The 15,423-nt window shown below is 38.2% G+C and overlaps 1 protein-coding gene across 1 annotated transcript in view; it reads left to right on the top strand.

Annotated features, from left to right (window-relative positions):
• The window catches only part of grid2 (glutamate receptor, ionotropic, delta 2), a 495,660-nt gene that overhangs the window by 303,324 nt on the left and 176,913 nt on the right, over positions 1–15,423 (top strand). The window contains exon 4 of the mRNA XM_067393754.1: positions 10,288–10,493. Coding sequence (XP_067249855.1) covers positions 10,288–10,493 — 206 coding nt within the window. The remainder of the gene's footprint in view (positions 1–10,287; positions 10,494–15,423) is intronic.

Raw genomic sequence — 15,423 nt, 5'->3', positions numbered from 1 at the left:
AATACAAACCTCCTTTTTTTTTTAAAAAAAACTCCTTTTTTTAGCTGACTTGTTGGCAGGATGCCTGGGAATCTGAGAACCCATACCACCATTGGCCACGCCCCACCTCTATTGAGCAGGCCTTAAGCAGGCCTCTCGTGGAGTATGGCGGCGTAATGTGCATTCCTTCTCTAAGTAGTGCGTGAAAGGTTTTCCACTGAATGTATGGCCTGATGGTTGATATGGTCTTGGACTGGCTGATGCCACGTTTACTATGATAGGCCCTAATAAGGCCTCCTTTTAGTTTACATGTTGACTCAGTGTGTGTTATACGGACAAACGGGCTGAATGTCACTTGTTGCTGAGATTGTAGGCCCTATAGGCCTCCTTTTTAGCTGACATACTGGCAGGATGCTTGTGAATCCAATACCACAATCAGCCACGCCCCATCTCTGTTGAGTAGGCCTTAAGCAGGCCTCTCTTGGAGTATGTAGCGTAATATGCACTCCTTGTAGAAACTAATATTTGAATGCATGACCTAATGGTTGGTATTGTTATGGTCGCCACCTGCTGATGCCACGTGTTTACTAAGGTAGGCCCTATGGGCCTCCTGCGTAGCATGTTGGAGTTCAGCTGAGTACTCTTCTCGCTGTGAGAATTTATGGTGCTTTTCCGAGTACTTTGAGTGGCTAGCCCCTCAGGGCGTATGCTGTGGTGAAACCTTACTGAGGTTTGGTGTGAACTGCATCCGTCTCCCTGAGCCTGATCCTACGCTAGTTGAGCTAATAGCCACCTAGTCTAAGGTGTATCTTTTCAATGCTCCTTGAGATGGCCACTGGACTTATGCCATACGTCTAAAGGCTTCTAGGCCCTATGGGCCGCCTTTTTCAACATAGTGGCTTATGTTGACGTATATTTCTCTCTGAGAACCTTTATATACACTTCTGGTTGGCCAGAGGCCCAGATGATATTTAACCCCCTTTCATGTCAGTTATTTATCATTCTTCGGTGCCTAAGAACACTGCCACGAGTTGATGCCATGTGTTTGTTGAGGTGATAGGCCCGCACGGGCCTTCCTCGACTGCGTGTTGCCGTATGTTGTACTCCTCTTGCTTGAAAGAGTAAAAATGTGTTTTTACCGAGTACACTGCTTGTTGGATTGTGTTGGGTAGATTATCATGCGGGCACTTTACAGCCTCTTATGCTGCGAATGAAGTTGCCTGTCTGCTGCCAGCAAGACAGATGTTCAGGGTGGCCCCTCCAGGCCACTTTCTGAATATACTTCTGTATCATATTCAGTTACTTTCATGCTGTTGGCCCTCTTGGCCTCCATGAGTATGTGCCCATTGCATGGTCTACCTGTTAGGTGAGCTTAGTACCTCTCTTTCGGGTTATGTACGTAATAGTGCTTAGCTCCCTAAGCTGATCATGGTGGTAGGCCTTAATTAGGCCTCCTCCTAAGATTCAGCCGTAGGCTGGTTTGTGCTCCCCTGAAGCATCAGGTGTTTAGCGCACAGCCTCCTCAGTGCATTAATTAAGCGCTGAGTAGATCCTAGGATGAGTGGATCATACTCCCCTCAATATGAGGGTTCATAGCACTCAGCTGAGTTCTGCTCTCCAGGATGCCCATCTCTACGCATGGGTTTGAGTTTCTCCTACCCTTTTGCAGTCACTTTTACCCACTCCCTTCTGTGAAGGATGCGTTTTTGAGATTCTGTATTCAGACAGGGATTGGCCAAGACTAAGCTTGTCTTACGATAGACCAGGTCGGCCTCCCTGGTGGCATTGGGGGTGACTTTGTTCCCCTCAAGTGACTGGATGGGGTTCCCTTCGGTTCCCTTGCCTCATTCCCTTAAAGAAACCACTTTGTCTGCAGAAAAGTTGGTCTCAGATGCCTCTAGCGGCCTTAGTAGGCCTTCTCTCTCTGGAAGGCCTTCTGTAGGCTCATCTTGGGCTGTTGGCCAGAGGGAATGCTGTCACTGACAGCCTGGTGTGACCCGTGGGTGAGTTGCTAAGCGTTTCCTTCGAAACTGCTTGACGTTTGTCAGCCATATTATTTGGCATGCACTCTCTTCAAGCATGGCGGCATGGGTATATTGTTCCCCATTGCGTAATCAATGCAGAGCGAGTTCCCTTTCGAAAGGCAACGTCTCAGGTTATGTATGTAACCATAGTTCCCTGAGAACCAGGGGACGAGACTCTGCCTTTCCTTGCCATGCTTCGGGCTGCCTGCCTGCAGAGCAGTCCATCAAGACGATAGATGCTAGCTGTTTCTCCAGGCGCTCCTTTATACTTCCGGGTCGCGCCATATTACATCATAGGGTGTCGTCGGCCAATAGTTGTTGGATAGTTTTGCTTTCAGACTATGGTTAGATACGTAACCTGAGACGTTTTTAACTTTAATAAAAAAAAGAATACTCAGCACATTTGAGCACCAAATCAGCATATTAGAATGATTTCTGAAGGATCATGTGACACTAAAGACTAGGGGTGGGACAAAATATCGATATGGCGATATATCGTCATCCTCTGTGCGATATGAGAATCATTATTAACAGGATGGCAGACAGCAGTGTGAGTAAAATAGATGCCCCAGCCACGTTTAAGTTCAAAGTCTTGACGCACTTTTATAACATTGATGTAATAGTCGTAGACATCTTTGACGGTCTTCACTGAGCGCTTACACGGGAGCATTTGAAAGCATATATTAGGGATCCTCTGATAGAAGCCTGCTTTTGAACGCTCCCGTGTATATCTAAGCGCTTGAAGAACGTCAAAGGGTCTGTTTGCGCCTGGTGACTTCATGCATTTTCTCTGATCGGACAGCTATCTGATCGTGAAAAGACCAGGTCTAAATGCCTAAATGCCTAAAAACGCATTTGAGACGGATTTAAATCTGATCGCTCAAACCATTTCAGGAGATGGTCTGGGACGCATTCCAGTCAAAACTGTCTATGTTCAGCCTAAATGCATCTGGTTGTTGAAACTACATATGTAAATTTTACTTCTCCCAAAAATACTAAAACTGAAACATGTGAGAGTCAGATATGACAACGCTACTGCATCACACATCGCCGCAGATCTCCTCAGCAAGCTGACACGCAAACTGCCACATATGAAAGTGAAAGTAAGTCGCAGACGCATAACACACAATTATCTTCATTAAAAGTAATGAGACCTTATACCAGAGCTGTTGCCGCTCTCTCCTATTGCAGTCTTTGATTTTGAAATTAACTGATGGTCAATAAAATGCACCTCATATTTCTTTCTTTTGGTGACGTGAACTCTATTAAATGTACATATAAGATCAGATTTATCCGTTAACCTGCACTTAACCTTTTCATGTGCATTTTGTTTTCATATTAAGACCAATATCGCAATGTATCATTATAAGATTGTCTAGCGATATATCGATTATCGCAGAATCTATCGTGAGCCATTTAACGTGATCGTATCGTATCGTGAGGTACCCTCCGATTCCCACCCCTACTAAAGACTGGAGTAATGATGCTGAAAATTCAGCTTTGCCATCACAGGAATAAAATACATTCTAAAATATATTAAAATAATATGTTATTTTAAATTGTAAAAAACACAATATTACTGTTTTTCTGCATTTTTATCAAATAAATGTATTCTTGCTGAGCAAGAGACTTCTTTCAAAAATATTAAAATAATCTTACCTACCACCAACTTTTCAACCGTTGGGTATATAAGGAGTTTACACAAACATTTTATTTTTTACTGTTAAAAACTAGGCTTTTCAATAGAATGGTGATTATTAATCTCATGATTTCTGACTAGCCAGTGTTTAGAAAGCAGAATGAAACCCAGAACAACTTTCCAATTTTGAAGTCATCGGGTCAAGGTTTAACTAGTTTACCACATGGGTTCAGTTCCCAGGGAAATTTGAATGCATTGTAAGTTGGATAAAAGCATCTGCCAAATGAATAAAAAAATAGCTATGCAATTTTCCAATGCAGAGCTATTAATCAGATTGTTTTGTGTAAAGTTTAGTGATTCTCAGAGTTACTGCTGGGATTCTCTGACAGGGGAAGTGAGGACAGAGTATGTAATGATAACGGAGACACTAATGCTGATTATAATTACATGTGCATTTTTCTTTTCTTTTTTTTCTTTTTTTTTTGACATGAAAAGGGCCTCATTTGCTTGTTACCACTGTGCTCTGTCTGTTTGTATTAATCTCCTTCAATATAACCTCTCCTGTTAAGACAGAACTAATAAAGCCAAGCAGGCTCCTCGGCTTTAAATGAGGACTTTGTAATGTCCTGACTTCATAGAGCCATAACTGAGAAATAACAAGCAGTGTACATTAACAGACCATTGCCTTCCGTAACTCCATCCTGCAATAATGTAGCCGTGTAACGTTTTCGTAAACAGCTCCTACCCAGATGCCACTTGAGCACAGGGACCGTATCGTGTCCCCCTATGTGTCCTCCACTATAAACACAAGCTGCTGTCTGCTGGAGCCCTGCCCTCCGCACTAGCAGGGGAACCCAATAAGAGATTTCCAGCAGAACTGCAGCCGTAGATTTGCTTTAAATTGGATCCAGTGCACAGATGGAGGCACCGGTGCTTTTGACCCTCCTCCGGAAAGCTGTGGATGTTGTCCTCATCTTCCCTTTTTAGCTTCATCGAGTGACAGTGTTTCAGTGGAGGTGCAGGCGGCGATGACCCTGCTAATTAAGCCTAGAACCAAACGACTCTGATTAAGGTTTTCTGGTGTTTTGAAAGTTAAAAACAATGGATTTCTTTTAGATGGTACTTCAAAAGAGAACTTTACAGCAGTGTTGGGGGATAGTTAACCTTAAGTAGTGACACTATTAACTGCCTAAATTTTTTAGCAGCATGACAGCAGTTCAGTTATTTTCTTAATAGTGTAGCTTTTTCTAGTAACAAGGTACTTTATCGAGTAGCACTGTACATTGCTGTTTTAATGTCCAATCTGAGGAAACAAACAGTATCTATACTATGTATTATGATTTTGGTTATGTAAATTAGGTGTTATATTTATTATAAATTTAACTGTTCAAATGTTATTCTGTCATTCTGGTTTAAATTATGATTTATATAGGCCAGTCTAACATTTTTGCCCCGTAAAATATTAAATAACTGTTTGTAGTTTGTAATTTTAACTACTTTTATTATAGCATTAGCTTGACTGTAGTGTAATTATTTAAAATGATGACTAGTTTGTAGCTTCCCCAACACTGTCTAGTTAGGTAAATATATCTTTACTGTATAACTATATCAAGTTCTGTAGCCTGACAATTAAATCAACAAATATGTAATTTTGTTTTTAAAGACTTACTTAGGGAAATAAGTAGGGCTACCCAAGACTAAAGATTTCTCTAGTTGAATATAGCATCTCCTCTTCTTTTCAAAACAGTTTGAAGATGTCTGGGCATCAAGTTTATGAGTTTCTGGATTTTGGGTGGTGAAATTTGGTCCCATTCTTGGCCCCAATGCTGATAACACGCTGGAAGGTCTACCTCCTCTTTAGCCCAGAGGACACGGCGTCCTCGATTTTCAACAAGAATGTCAAATTTGGACTCGTCTGACCATAGAACACTTTTCCACTTTGAAACTGTCCATTTTAAATGAGCCTTGGCCCACAGGCCACGATGGCGCTTCTAGACCATGGTCACATATGGCTTCCTTTTTGCATGATAGAGCTTTAGTTGGCATCTGCAGATGGCACAGCGGATTGTGTTTACTGACAGTGGTTTCTGGAAGTATTGAACATTGTTTTTAAAGTATTATACAATCTTTTTACGCACTCTTTCACAGCTCTGCCCAATTTTACTTCTGAGAAACTCTACCTCTCTAAGACATCCTTTTTATAGCTAACCATGTTACAGACCTGATATCAATTAACTTAATTAGTTGCTAGATGTTCTCCCAGCTGAATCTTTTCAAAATTTCTTTCTTTTTCAGCCATTTGTTGCCCCCATGACTCAACTTTTTTGAGACCTGTAGCAGGCATCAAATTTGAAATGAGCTCATTTAGTGGATAAAAGTGTAAAAATTCTCTGTTTAAACATGTGTTATGTTATCTATATTCTATTGTGAATAAAATAATGGCTCATGTGATTTGAAAGTCTTAGTTTTAATTTTATTCAAATCCAAGAAACGTCCCAACATTTCTGGAATTTGGGTTGTACATAACTATGTTTTCAGTGGTGTATAAAGACCTTACATAAGGAACTGTTAGGTTTTTAATTACCTTAGAATGAGCCATTTCTATCTATATGCACCATGGGTCCCCTTACATGGAAGTCGCCATTTTGCTCTGCCGTGTTTCTACGGTAGCCCTAAACGGACAAACTGCTCTACAGAGCTGATTGGCTACTCTGTGCTGTCTCAGACAACAACATAATTGTCCTAAGTCGGCCACCATAGCTTCTCTCTGTGGGAAGGGAGGGGCAAGCGGTGGACTGAGCCATTGGTTGCAATTTGCAACCTCACCACTAGATGCCACTAAAATTGTATTAGTTGACTAATCGCTCATTTATTTAATTACTTAAAAATACTGTTAATTACTTAAAAATTCTGTGCACTCAAGCGCACACATAAAGCTTGCTCCAAAGCACTGGCATAATGATTATGAATGTGTCGTAAAAAATAACAAGTTTATATAAGTTTATTATTATAAAATAACATTTTAATTGTTTACTAATTAACTAGTGTTTTCTGAGTCAGTGCCAGCTGCAAAGATGTAGTCATCTCCACAGTAACATGCCTATATATAGAAATGCACCTTTCATATGGATTACATAATCAGAGAGTATTTGTTTTATATTCAAATTGGTTAATTTAAAACAGTTGACGTGGCTGCAGTGGTTCAACCTTAATTTTATGAAGTGAAGAGAATAATTTTTGTGTGCAAAAAAAATGACAAAAGACTGTCCTCTCATGAGGGTGAGTAATTAAAGACATAATTTTCATTTTTGGGTGAACTAACCCTTCAAGAAAATTTTCCAGTCATTTCATGAATTTTTTGAATGAATTAATGAATGAATCAATCAATCAATCAATCAATCAATCATATAGAGCTTACTATGTAGTGTAAAGTACACCCAAAGCTCTTTACAGTCAAATCAGGGGGTCTTTCCTCAACCACCACTTGGATGATGCGACAGCAGCCACAGTTTGACAGCACCAGTGCGCTCATCAGATGAGATGAGAGAGAGAGATAGAGCCAATTGAGTGGATAGGGATTACTTGGAAGCCATGATTGGTAAGGGCCAATGGAGGGAATTTGGCCAGGATACCGAGGTTACACCCCTACACCTTTACGAGAAGTACCATGGTATTTTTAATGACTAAAGAGAGTCAGGACCACGGTTTAGTGTCTAATCCGAAGCATGGTTCTTGTTACAATATAGTGTCCCCATCACTATACTGGCGCATTAGGACCCACCCAGACTACAGGGTGAGCACCCCCCACTGGCCTCACTAACACCTCTTCCAACAGCAATCTAGTTTTCCCAGGAGTCTCCCATCCAGGTACTGAACAGGGCAGCATTTCCCAAAAGCATTGTAAGCTTAAGTTGATCGTAGCTCCATTGCCACCAATGGAGCTACGATCAACTTTGGCTTACAAAGCTTTTGGGAAACTCTACCAAAGACAAGTCATTTCACTCGGCAGCCATCTTTGAAACGCCTCTCGGGCATGCAAGTGCAGCTCCTATGTCTTTGAATGGGGAAACATCAAATTCTTCAAAGCTGTTTGCCAAGCTTTTGATTAAATTTCATATTTGAAATCACCAATGAAATCTGACAACAACTGTCTCATAAATTTTGTTTCTGAACACTCGAATCATGACAAAAAAACAGTATTTTTCAGGCTGGATCAAGCTAATGCGCATGCGCAGTTCTAAATGCATGTCTCTTGTGTCTCATTTCGGAGGCGCGTGTCTGACTGTTTCTATAGGAACCGAAGCTTCTAACGGCCGCTTCAGTGACGTGATGCCGATCTGCCAGTCGCCGATTGGCTCTTATTTAGAAGGCGGTACTTATTCTGCCATATTGTGTATTGCACTTTCTCCCATTCAAAACAATAGGAGTGACGCGTCTTGGGTTAATCTATAGTCTTTGACGCTTCCCAGGCTCAAACCTGCTTAGCTTCAGTGGGCAACCAATATTGGGCTACAGGGTGATATGGTTGTGGTATGCAGATGCAGTTACGCATCTAAAACATAAGCATGGTATTAAGTCTTCTTTTAATGCCTTGTGACTGAATGGATACCTACAGAAAAGGCATTTTCATGTGAAGCTTTTATGAAAGTTTCTTTTTTTTTTTTTTTGCTCAAATCTCTGTCACACAGAGAGTATCACCTTCAAAACCCCCCACCTTAATTTCTCCCGGTTCCCTCGCCCTAGACCCATCTTTCATGGACGCTTTGATCCTGCGTTCTCAACGCCTCCCCGCTCCGGTGGAAACGGTTTGATGTAGGGAAAGGCCGCCTGCGCAGAAGGATGAGTGTGCAGCAACTCTTCCTCTGTGAAATACATCTTTTATTTAGCACAGCCCTGAGACAGCACTTCTGCCTCGCCACACCGCAGTGATAAATGTTCTACATAGTTTTCTGCTGCCACCCACTCCTGAGCTCTGTTAGCACACATGCTAATGCATTCCTGTGCTACAAGGACGTCACGGTAATGTAGAAGGTGAAAACAAAATGGTTGATATTGCCAGGCGTTAGGGAGTTTATTTTCAGTCTGTACATGTACTATCACTGATATTTTCATAATAACAATTATGGAACTTAATTTGAATGTAATTTGTTATTTGAATTTAATTTGAAAATGAATGTATAACAAGTGTCAAACATCTAATTTTAATGAATGTCATTTAGCTTGATCATTGTTTAGTGTGTCATGACCTCTGGCAAGCACCACTCTCTGTTGAATGAGCGTTGCAATTTAGCGCTCTGTAGCTTCTTGTGTCCTTTCAGCATTTCTGCTCACATACAGTTGAGCTGAAGGAGAAATGTTGAATTTTACGCAACTGTTTCCTAACAAAATTTGTTCACTTCAAAGGTTGTAATGCATTCACTTGTGTGCTAAATAATAAATGATTATAAATCTCTTTTTATTGATGTGTTTTATTGACAACTATGTTGCATGTTTATGGTTCTCGCATTTGCGTTCAGTAATTAAATTAGTAGTTCCTTTATTTATAAATGTTTTACAAAAATATATGGACATTCTTTTGAAAACACTACAACTACTCAAAAGTTGGCGGTTGGTAAGAGATTTAAATGTCTTTGAGAGATGTATCTTGTTGACAAAGGCTGCATTTATTTGATTAAAAACAGTAATATTGTGAAATATTATTACAATTTTAAATAACTGTTTTATATTTTAATATATTTTAAAATGTTATTTTTTATTTCTGTTATGGCAAAGCTGAATTTTCAGTAACCATTACTCCAGTCTTTAGTGTCACATGATCCTTCAGAAATCTTTTGTAATTTTCTGATTTGGTGCCGGATTAACTTTTCTTACTATTATCAATTTTTAAAAGTGTTTTCCTGCTTAATTTTTTTATTTTTTATTTTTGTTTGTGGAAACTGTGATACTTTTTTTTCAGGATTCTAATTAAGTTATCTCCAGTCAACTCCAGTCATATCAGTAGCCAAAAAATTTCACATAGAGCAAGTCCCCTCATGGGGGCAGCCATCTTGAAATCACATGACAGGGGATTACTGCTTGTTTTATTTTGTAACCTGCGAATTAAAGGTGGGATAAGTAGATGTTGAAAAACACTGTTGGATATTGTTGATATTTGAACCCGGCCCGATCACTGCTGGCATGCGAGGCGAGTGCACTATCAATGACGCTAAACACCTCATCATCAGTGTGCAGTAGTTTAACTGCAAAACTCTCACTATGTGGCCACTATTACACACGCAATGCGAGTGGATGTCAGTCACAGATGATGTGCAACAAATTGTTGAACGAATGACAAGAACAAATGACTCTTGCTCGTTCTCTCTTCTTAACCGTCATACGCCATCTAATGCTGATTGGTTACACGTTTGTTGTTGGTGTTTTTGAAATTCTATTTGCTCCACCTTTAAGTAATATCTGAGTATTGCATTTCTACAGTTTCATCAGTAACTAAAACATTTTCTAGGTGTGAGTATAAATCCAAAAACTGTTACAAAAAAATCTTCTTCCTGCACCTTTAAGGAAACACATATTTGTTTGAATGCAGACTGTGACAGGGCCTCATAGAAAATGAATGTAGTTTCAATGATATTGTCTGTTGTTGTTCAGATATCCGGGGCATAGAGAACTTTCTGGACCAGACGTCTCAGCAGGGGATGGATGTCTCTCTCCAGAAGGTGGAATCCAATATTAACATGATGATCACTGGAATGTTCCGCACCATGAGGGTGGAAGAGCTGCATCGCTACAGGGACACACTGAGGCGTGCTGTGCTGTTCATGAGCCCCGCCACTGCCAAGGCCTTCATTACTGAGGTACATTTACACACACACAAGCAAGTATGAATACATATCACACACCAGCACCGAAAATGTTCACACTTACTTTTCATACAAATTGTACACTAATAGATTTCTTTGCACTGCACAGATGCAAGTAGTGGCCCTCAAATCCAGCCGGCAGGCATTTAACGCAAGGCCTTCAATCTTTCAGTCCAACCGGCATTTAACTAGTTCACATTATGTTGATCTGTGAGGCTCACAGCTCCAGGCAGGATATGATGTCATAGTAAATTGAGTATTTTCAGTACTTTTATGGCAGATTAAATACAGTATGTGTCCATATATTCACTGTGACACATTTATTTTTTTATTTTTTATACGATAATGCAAAGCTTTAGTGTTTTCCATTTTGGCCTGAGTCCCTTTCTTCCTGTGGGTCATAGTAATTCATTCTGATTGAAAAATGTCACTTGTTTAAATTGGCAATATTTGTAAGGAAGCCATTAAGTGGTTTTGCTCTCTCTCTGATAACTCTCTCAGGGAATTAAACCATGAAGTATTGCTTAATCTCACATGCTATTCTCATTCGCCTTTAATTAAAAATATCCTGTGAAAAGCAATCAAAATCCAATTTTGGTTGAACGTGGGATAGGACAGGAACCATCAGTAGTGGTTGAGACTGCAGGCAGCTGTAATGACTCTTGGGTGTGGGGATGATAAGTTGAGTCTTAAAGATACGCACTTCATCCAGGGAATCATCGCAGGAAATTTAAAACAGCTTATTGTTTTTGTTATTGGATTTGACTGGGAAAATGGGAGTGCGCTTGGCTACTATTTTGGGACAAAGTATTTTGCAGGAATGCATTGGAAAGAACCTTATTGCATGTGCTCATTCGGACATTGCACCGCTTCTGAATCTAATCTAACCTGAACTGATATTTGGAGAGTAAGCTGTTTTTTTTCTTGTGACCAATCAGCTTAAATTTTTAAATTAAATGAATGTCCATCATGTGGATCTTACTGAGGATTTGATGTCAAGTTGTACATAAAAAATGGATCATTAATAATAATAATAATAATAATAATAATAATAAATATTTTAAAAATAATATTTAGTGCCAGTATTTTTTTTATTATTATTTTCATATTATTTAATTTTATTATTTTTAGCTTTTCAGAGAGGGTTTTACCATACTTATATTCAACTACCATTCAAAAATTTGGGAACAGTAAGTAAAAAAAAAAATATATATATATATATATATATATATATATATATATATATATATATATATATATATATATATATATATATATATATAATATAGTTTAATTTATAGTAATATTACTATATTAATAGTATTTCTATTTTAATACAGTTTAAATTGTAATATATTCCTGTGATTTGTAGTTTTTAGCATCACATGATCATGAAATGAAACATTTCTTATTATTATCAAGTGTAAAAATTTGGTTGTGGTTGTGCTGCTTACTTTTTTTATTTTTTTATTTGTAGAAACTGATGCATTTTATTTGAAATTGAATTTTCTTTTGTAACAATGTAAAACCCTGAATTGTGGTGTATTTGTATATGTATACATAAAAACATAGTACAACTGTATTAATTATAATATATTAAAAAAATATATACTTTTCAATTTTATTATGTTACTATTAAATGTAGTTTACCATTGTCAGTATTCATTTTTGTGTGTATATATATGGGCTTTGATTGCATGCAGTGAGTGTGTTCAGGTCTTCTAGCACCACAGCAGGGAAGACTATTAAACATCTGTTGTGAGCGTTCATTACCAGGTTTTGAAACTGAGGCTGCAGTGTTCTGGTTTGTTCAGGAGCTGTCACATAAAGGCAGTGTATCTGGCTTATCTAAGCCTTTTGTCTGCTCTATAAAGCTGATTTAAATGCCAGTTCATTGTTCAAGAGACATTCTGTGTATAGTTAGAGACAAATTGCTCCTATTACAAGTCATGTTTCAGCATGCAGCTGCTTCTCAGGTGTTTTATGGTCAATTGTGAACATATTTTACTAGGGCTGGTATTTAATAATGACAAAATAAAAAATTGCATTAGTTGCGGAGCAGCGGGACTGTTCTCTGCCACATGCAGTTCATTTGAAACAACCTTCAGAAGTTTCTTCAAAAAAATTCAGCTGAAAAAAGTCTTCAGTGTGTAGTACTGTAGTTTTTGACACATTTATTGAAATAATTGATGCTCTCCTATTCTTATTGTCGAAGTCTTTTACAAGCAGAGAAACTTTAATGTGTGTGAATCTTTGCACTGGATTCTGAGCGCTGCCCATTGAGCCCCATTAAATAGTCTATGGCAGATACATGTGCCAAGATTTATGTTCATTGGACAAGAGATTTTGTAATTTTGGGTCCTGCCTAGACACTCTATGTAAGCATTATAAGCTCTATTTGCATTTGTGAGATTTGGCATTGGGTAATAATTGAACTGGTAATAATGTACTTCTGTTAGTTTTGTTTCTGCATATACCTTTCATGTTTTTGCATATATTCAACAATTTGGCAATGCCACTCTTAACTAGCAAACATAGAAAATAATTTCTGGATCTTGTCCAACACTGACAAAGAGAGCTCAAATGTATCCAATAGCGTGTGTACCTGTCAGAGGAAGGCTGGGAGCGAAGTGAAGGAGTCAGATTGCAAATGGTCTTTCTTGGGTGAAAGGCCAGGCATTTAACAGGAAGATATCAGCTTCACGGTGGACAGACAGAAGACATGATGGAGGATGCCAGTGAGGCGAGAGGTGAGGACATGGCTCGACCAGCCGCCTGTCTTTGTGATGTGTGTATGGTGAACAGTCAGAGACAGATGTCCATCACACCGACAAGCTGTCATAGTATGGAGGGAAACCATCCGCTCCAACAGACAACTAAGGTTTATCGTTTTAAAGGGAAAAATGATGGGTTTGCATAGCCTTGTCTATCAATCAGGGGTGGATCTCAATGGCTAACTAATCGTTGTGTGTGTGTGTGTGTGTATATATATATATATATATATATATATATATATATATATATATATTATATATAATATATTAGGGCTGTCAATCGATTAAAAAATGTAATCCAATTAATTGCATACTCTGTGATTAATGAATCTAAATAAATCGCATACATAATTTTTGCTGTGAAAATATTAAATATTTCAATTCAAATTAATCAATGCAGGGTTTTTCCTGGGTCAAAAATGGTCTTCGGTGGTGACAGACATGGTCATCCACACAAACAGTAAAAAGTGCCCTACCCACATGATCTGCGAGCCTGATACTGACAATAAAGCACCCATCACTCTCACTAATTCTTTCTTGCCCTCTTTGCAAAAAAAAAGTGATTTTATAGCTTTGTAAGAGAAGATGCTTTTTTGCTAAACCAGAAAAGTATTAAAAAGTAGCATTTAGAAGTTATATTAACTAATAATATAATTTTCTACCATATACAATTGAATGCACCTAGCTAACAACAACTTGCTTTGTTCTGGTTTCACCTCACCCCAGTCTAAACTAACTGGTTTTATAGGTAGGCCTAATTTACTACACATTGTCATTTAAATAACCTGAAAATATTCTGGATATTAAGGCTAATTTTACTAACCACTCTTGCTAAATGTGGTAAGCACACTTATGTTCTCATTTCAGAGTTGTTTGAGTAAATGATTCATTATAGACCGTGTGGACAGATCTGTTGTTGTCATGATTCATTAAAATGAATCTGTTCAAATGAGTCATTAGGTCACGAATTGGACATTAGCGGAAGTTGACACGTTGTGTGTGAATCGTGACTGTTATTAGAACATCGCAAAAGATTTGTCAACACAGAAAACACTTCACCACTGGATATGATTTTCTTTTTGTTTACTGAAAGTGTGGTTTATGTCAGCAGGGTGCCTGTCAGAGAAGATGAGGTGACATTCTTTTGAGCACTATTCACAATCACACCCAACGGTTATTCAGGAAAAATATTCTCCGAATGCGCCTCGTGAAACATGGATTCGGTCTTACGAACTTTTAGCATCGTGTCAGTTGATTTAGATTATTATGTGTGAGGTCTTACGAACTTTTAGATTATTATGTGGATTCGGTCTTACGAACTTTTAGCATCGTGTCAGTTGATTTAGATTATTATGTGTGAGGTAGAGAGAGTGCAAAGACGGTGCTTACTTTGAAGAAGAAGAGAGCTGGCGCGCACGAGGGAGGAGCTCTGCTCGTTATGTCCGTCAGCGCAGCAGTCGTCTCCCTCCTTCATTTTACAGTCGAATGGTGGCTAGAACGGCTCCAGATTCAAAGGTCAATACGGAATGGATTAATCTGCATTATTTTTTTTAACACGTTATTTTTTTCTCAGATTAATTAATAGAAATTAACGCGTTATTTTGACAGCCCTAATATAAATATACATATATATATATATATATATATATATATATATATATATATATATATATATATATATATATATATATATATATATATATATATATATATATGTATATATATATATATATATATATATATATATATGTATATATATATGTATATATAAATATACATATATATAGAAAACCGTGCTGCACTTTTTGCCAGAAAGATGGATGACATAGGGGTGAGTAAATTATCAGGAAAATTTTATGTGAAAGTGGACTAATCCTTTAACTAACTACATGTACTTACTATAGAGTTAAGGCCCGTTCACATCAAGAATGATAACTATAAAGATAACTATAATGATATATATTTATAGTATATTTGTGTCCACACCAACAAAGGATAACAGTCTGTTTATTCTAAGCTTACGTGCTGCGGTTTCAGAGTATATATAGCATGTTTTTACTGTCCCTGTTGCATTTACACGGCTTTAGCCCACAGATGTCCTCAGCATGCTATGTTTCGAGTGAATAGCTAGTGTAATCAACCTAATCTAA

Source organism: Chanodichthys erythropterus, chromosome 9 (genome assembly GCF_024489055.1).
Source record: "Chanodichthys erythropterus isolate Z2021 chromosome 9, ASM2448905v1, whole genome shotgun sequence".
Taxonomy (NCBI): domain Eukaryota; kingdom Metazoa; phylum Chordata; class Actinopteri; order Cypriniformes; family Xenocyprididae; genus Chanodichthys; species Chanodichthys erythropterus.
Note: the sequence above shows the minus strand (reverse complement) of the source record. Positions and strands in the feature narration are given on the sequence as shown.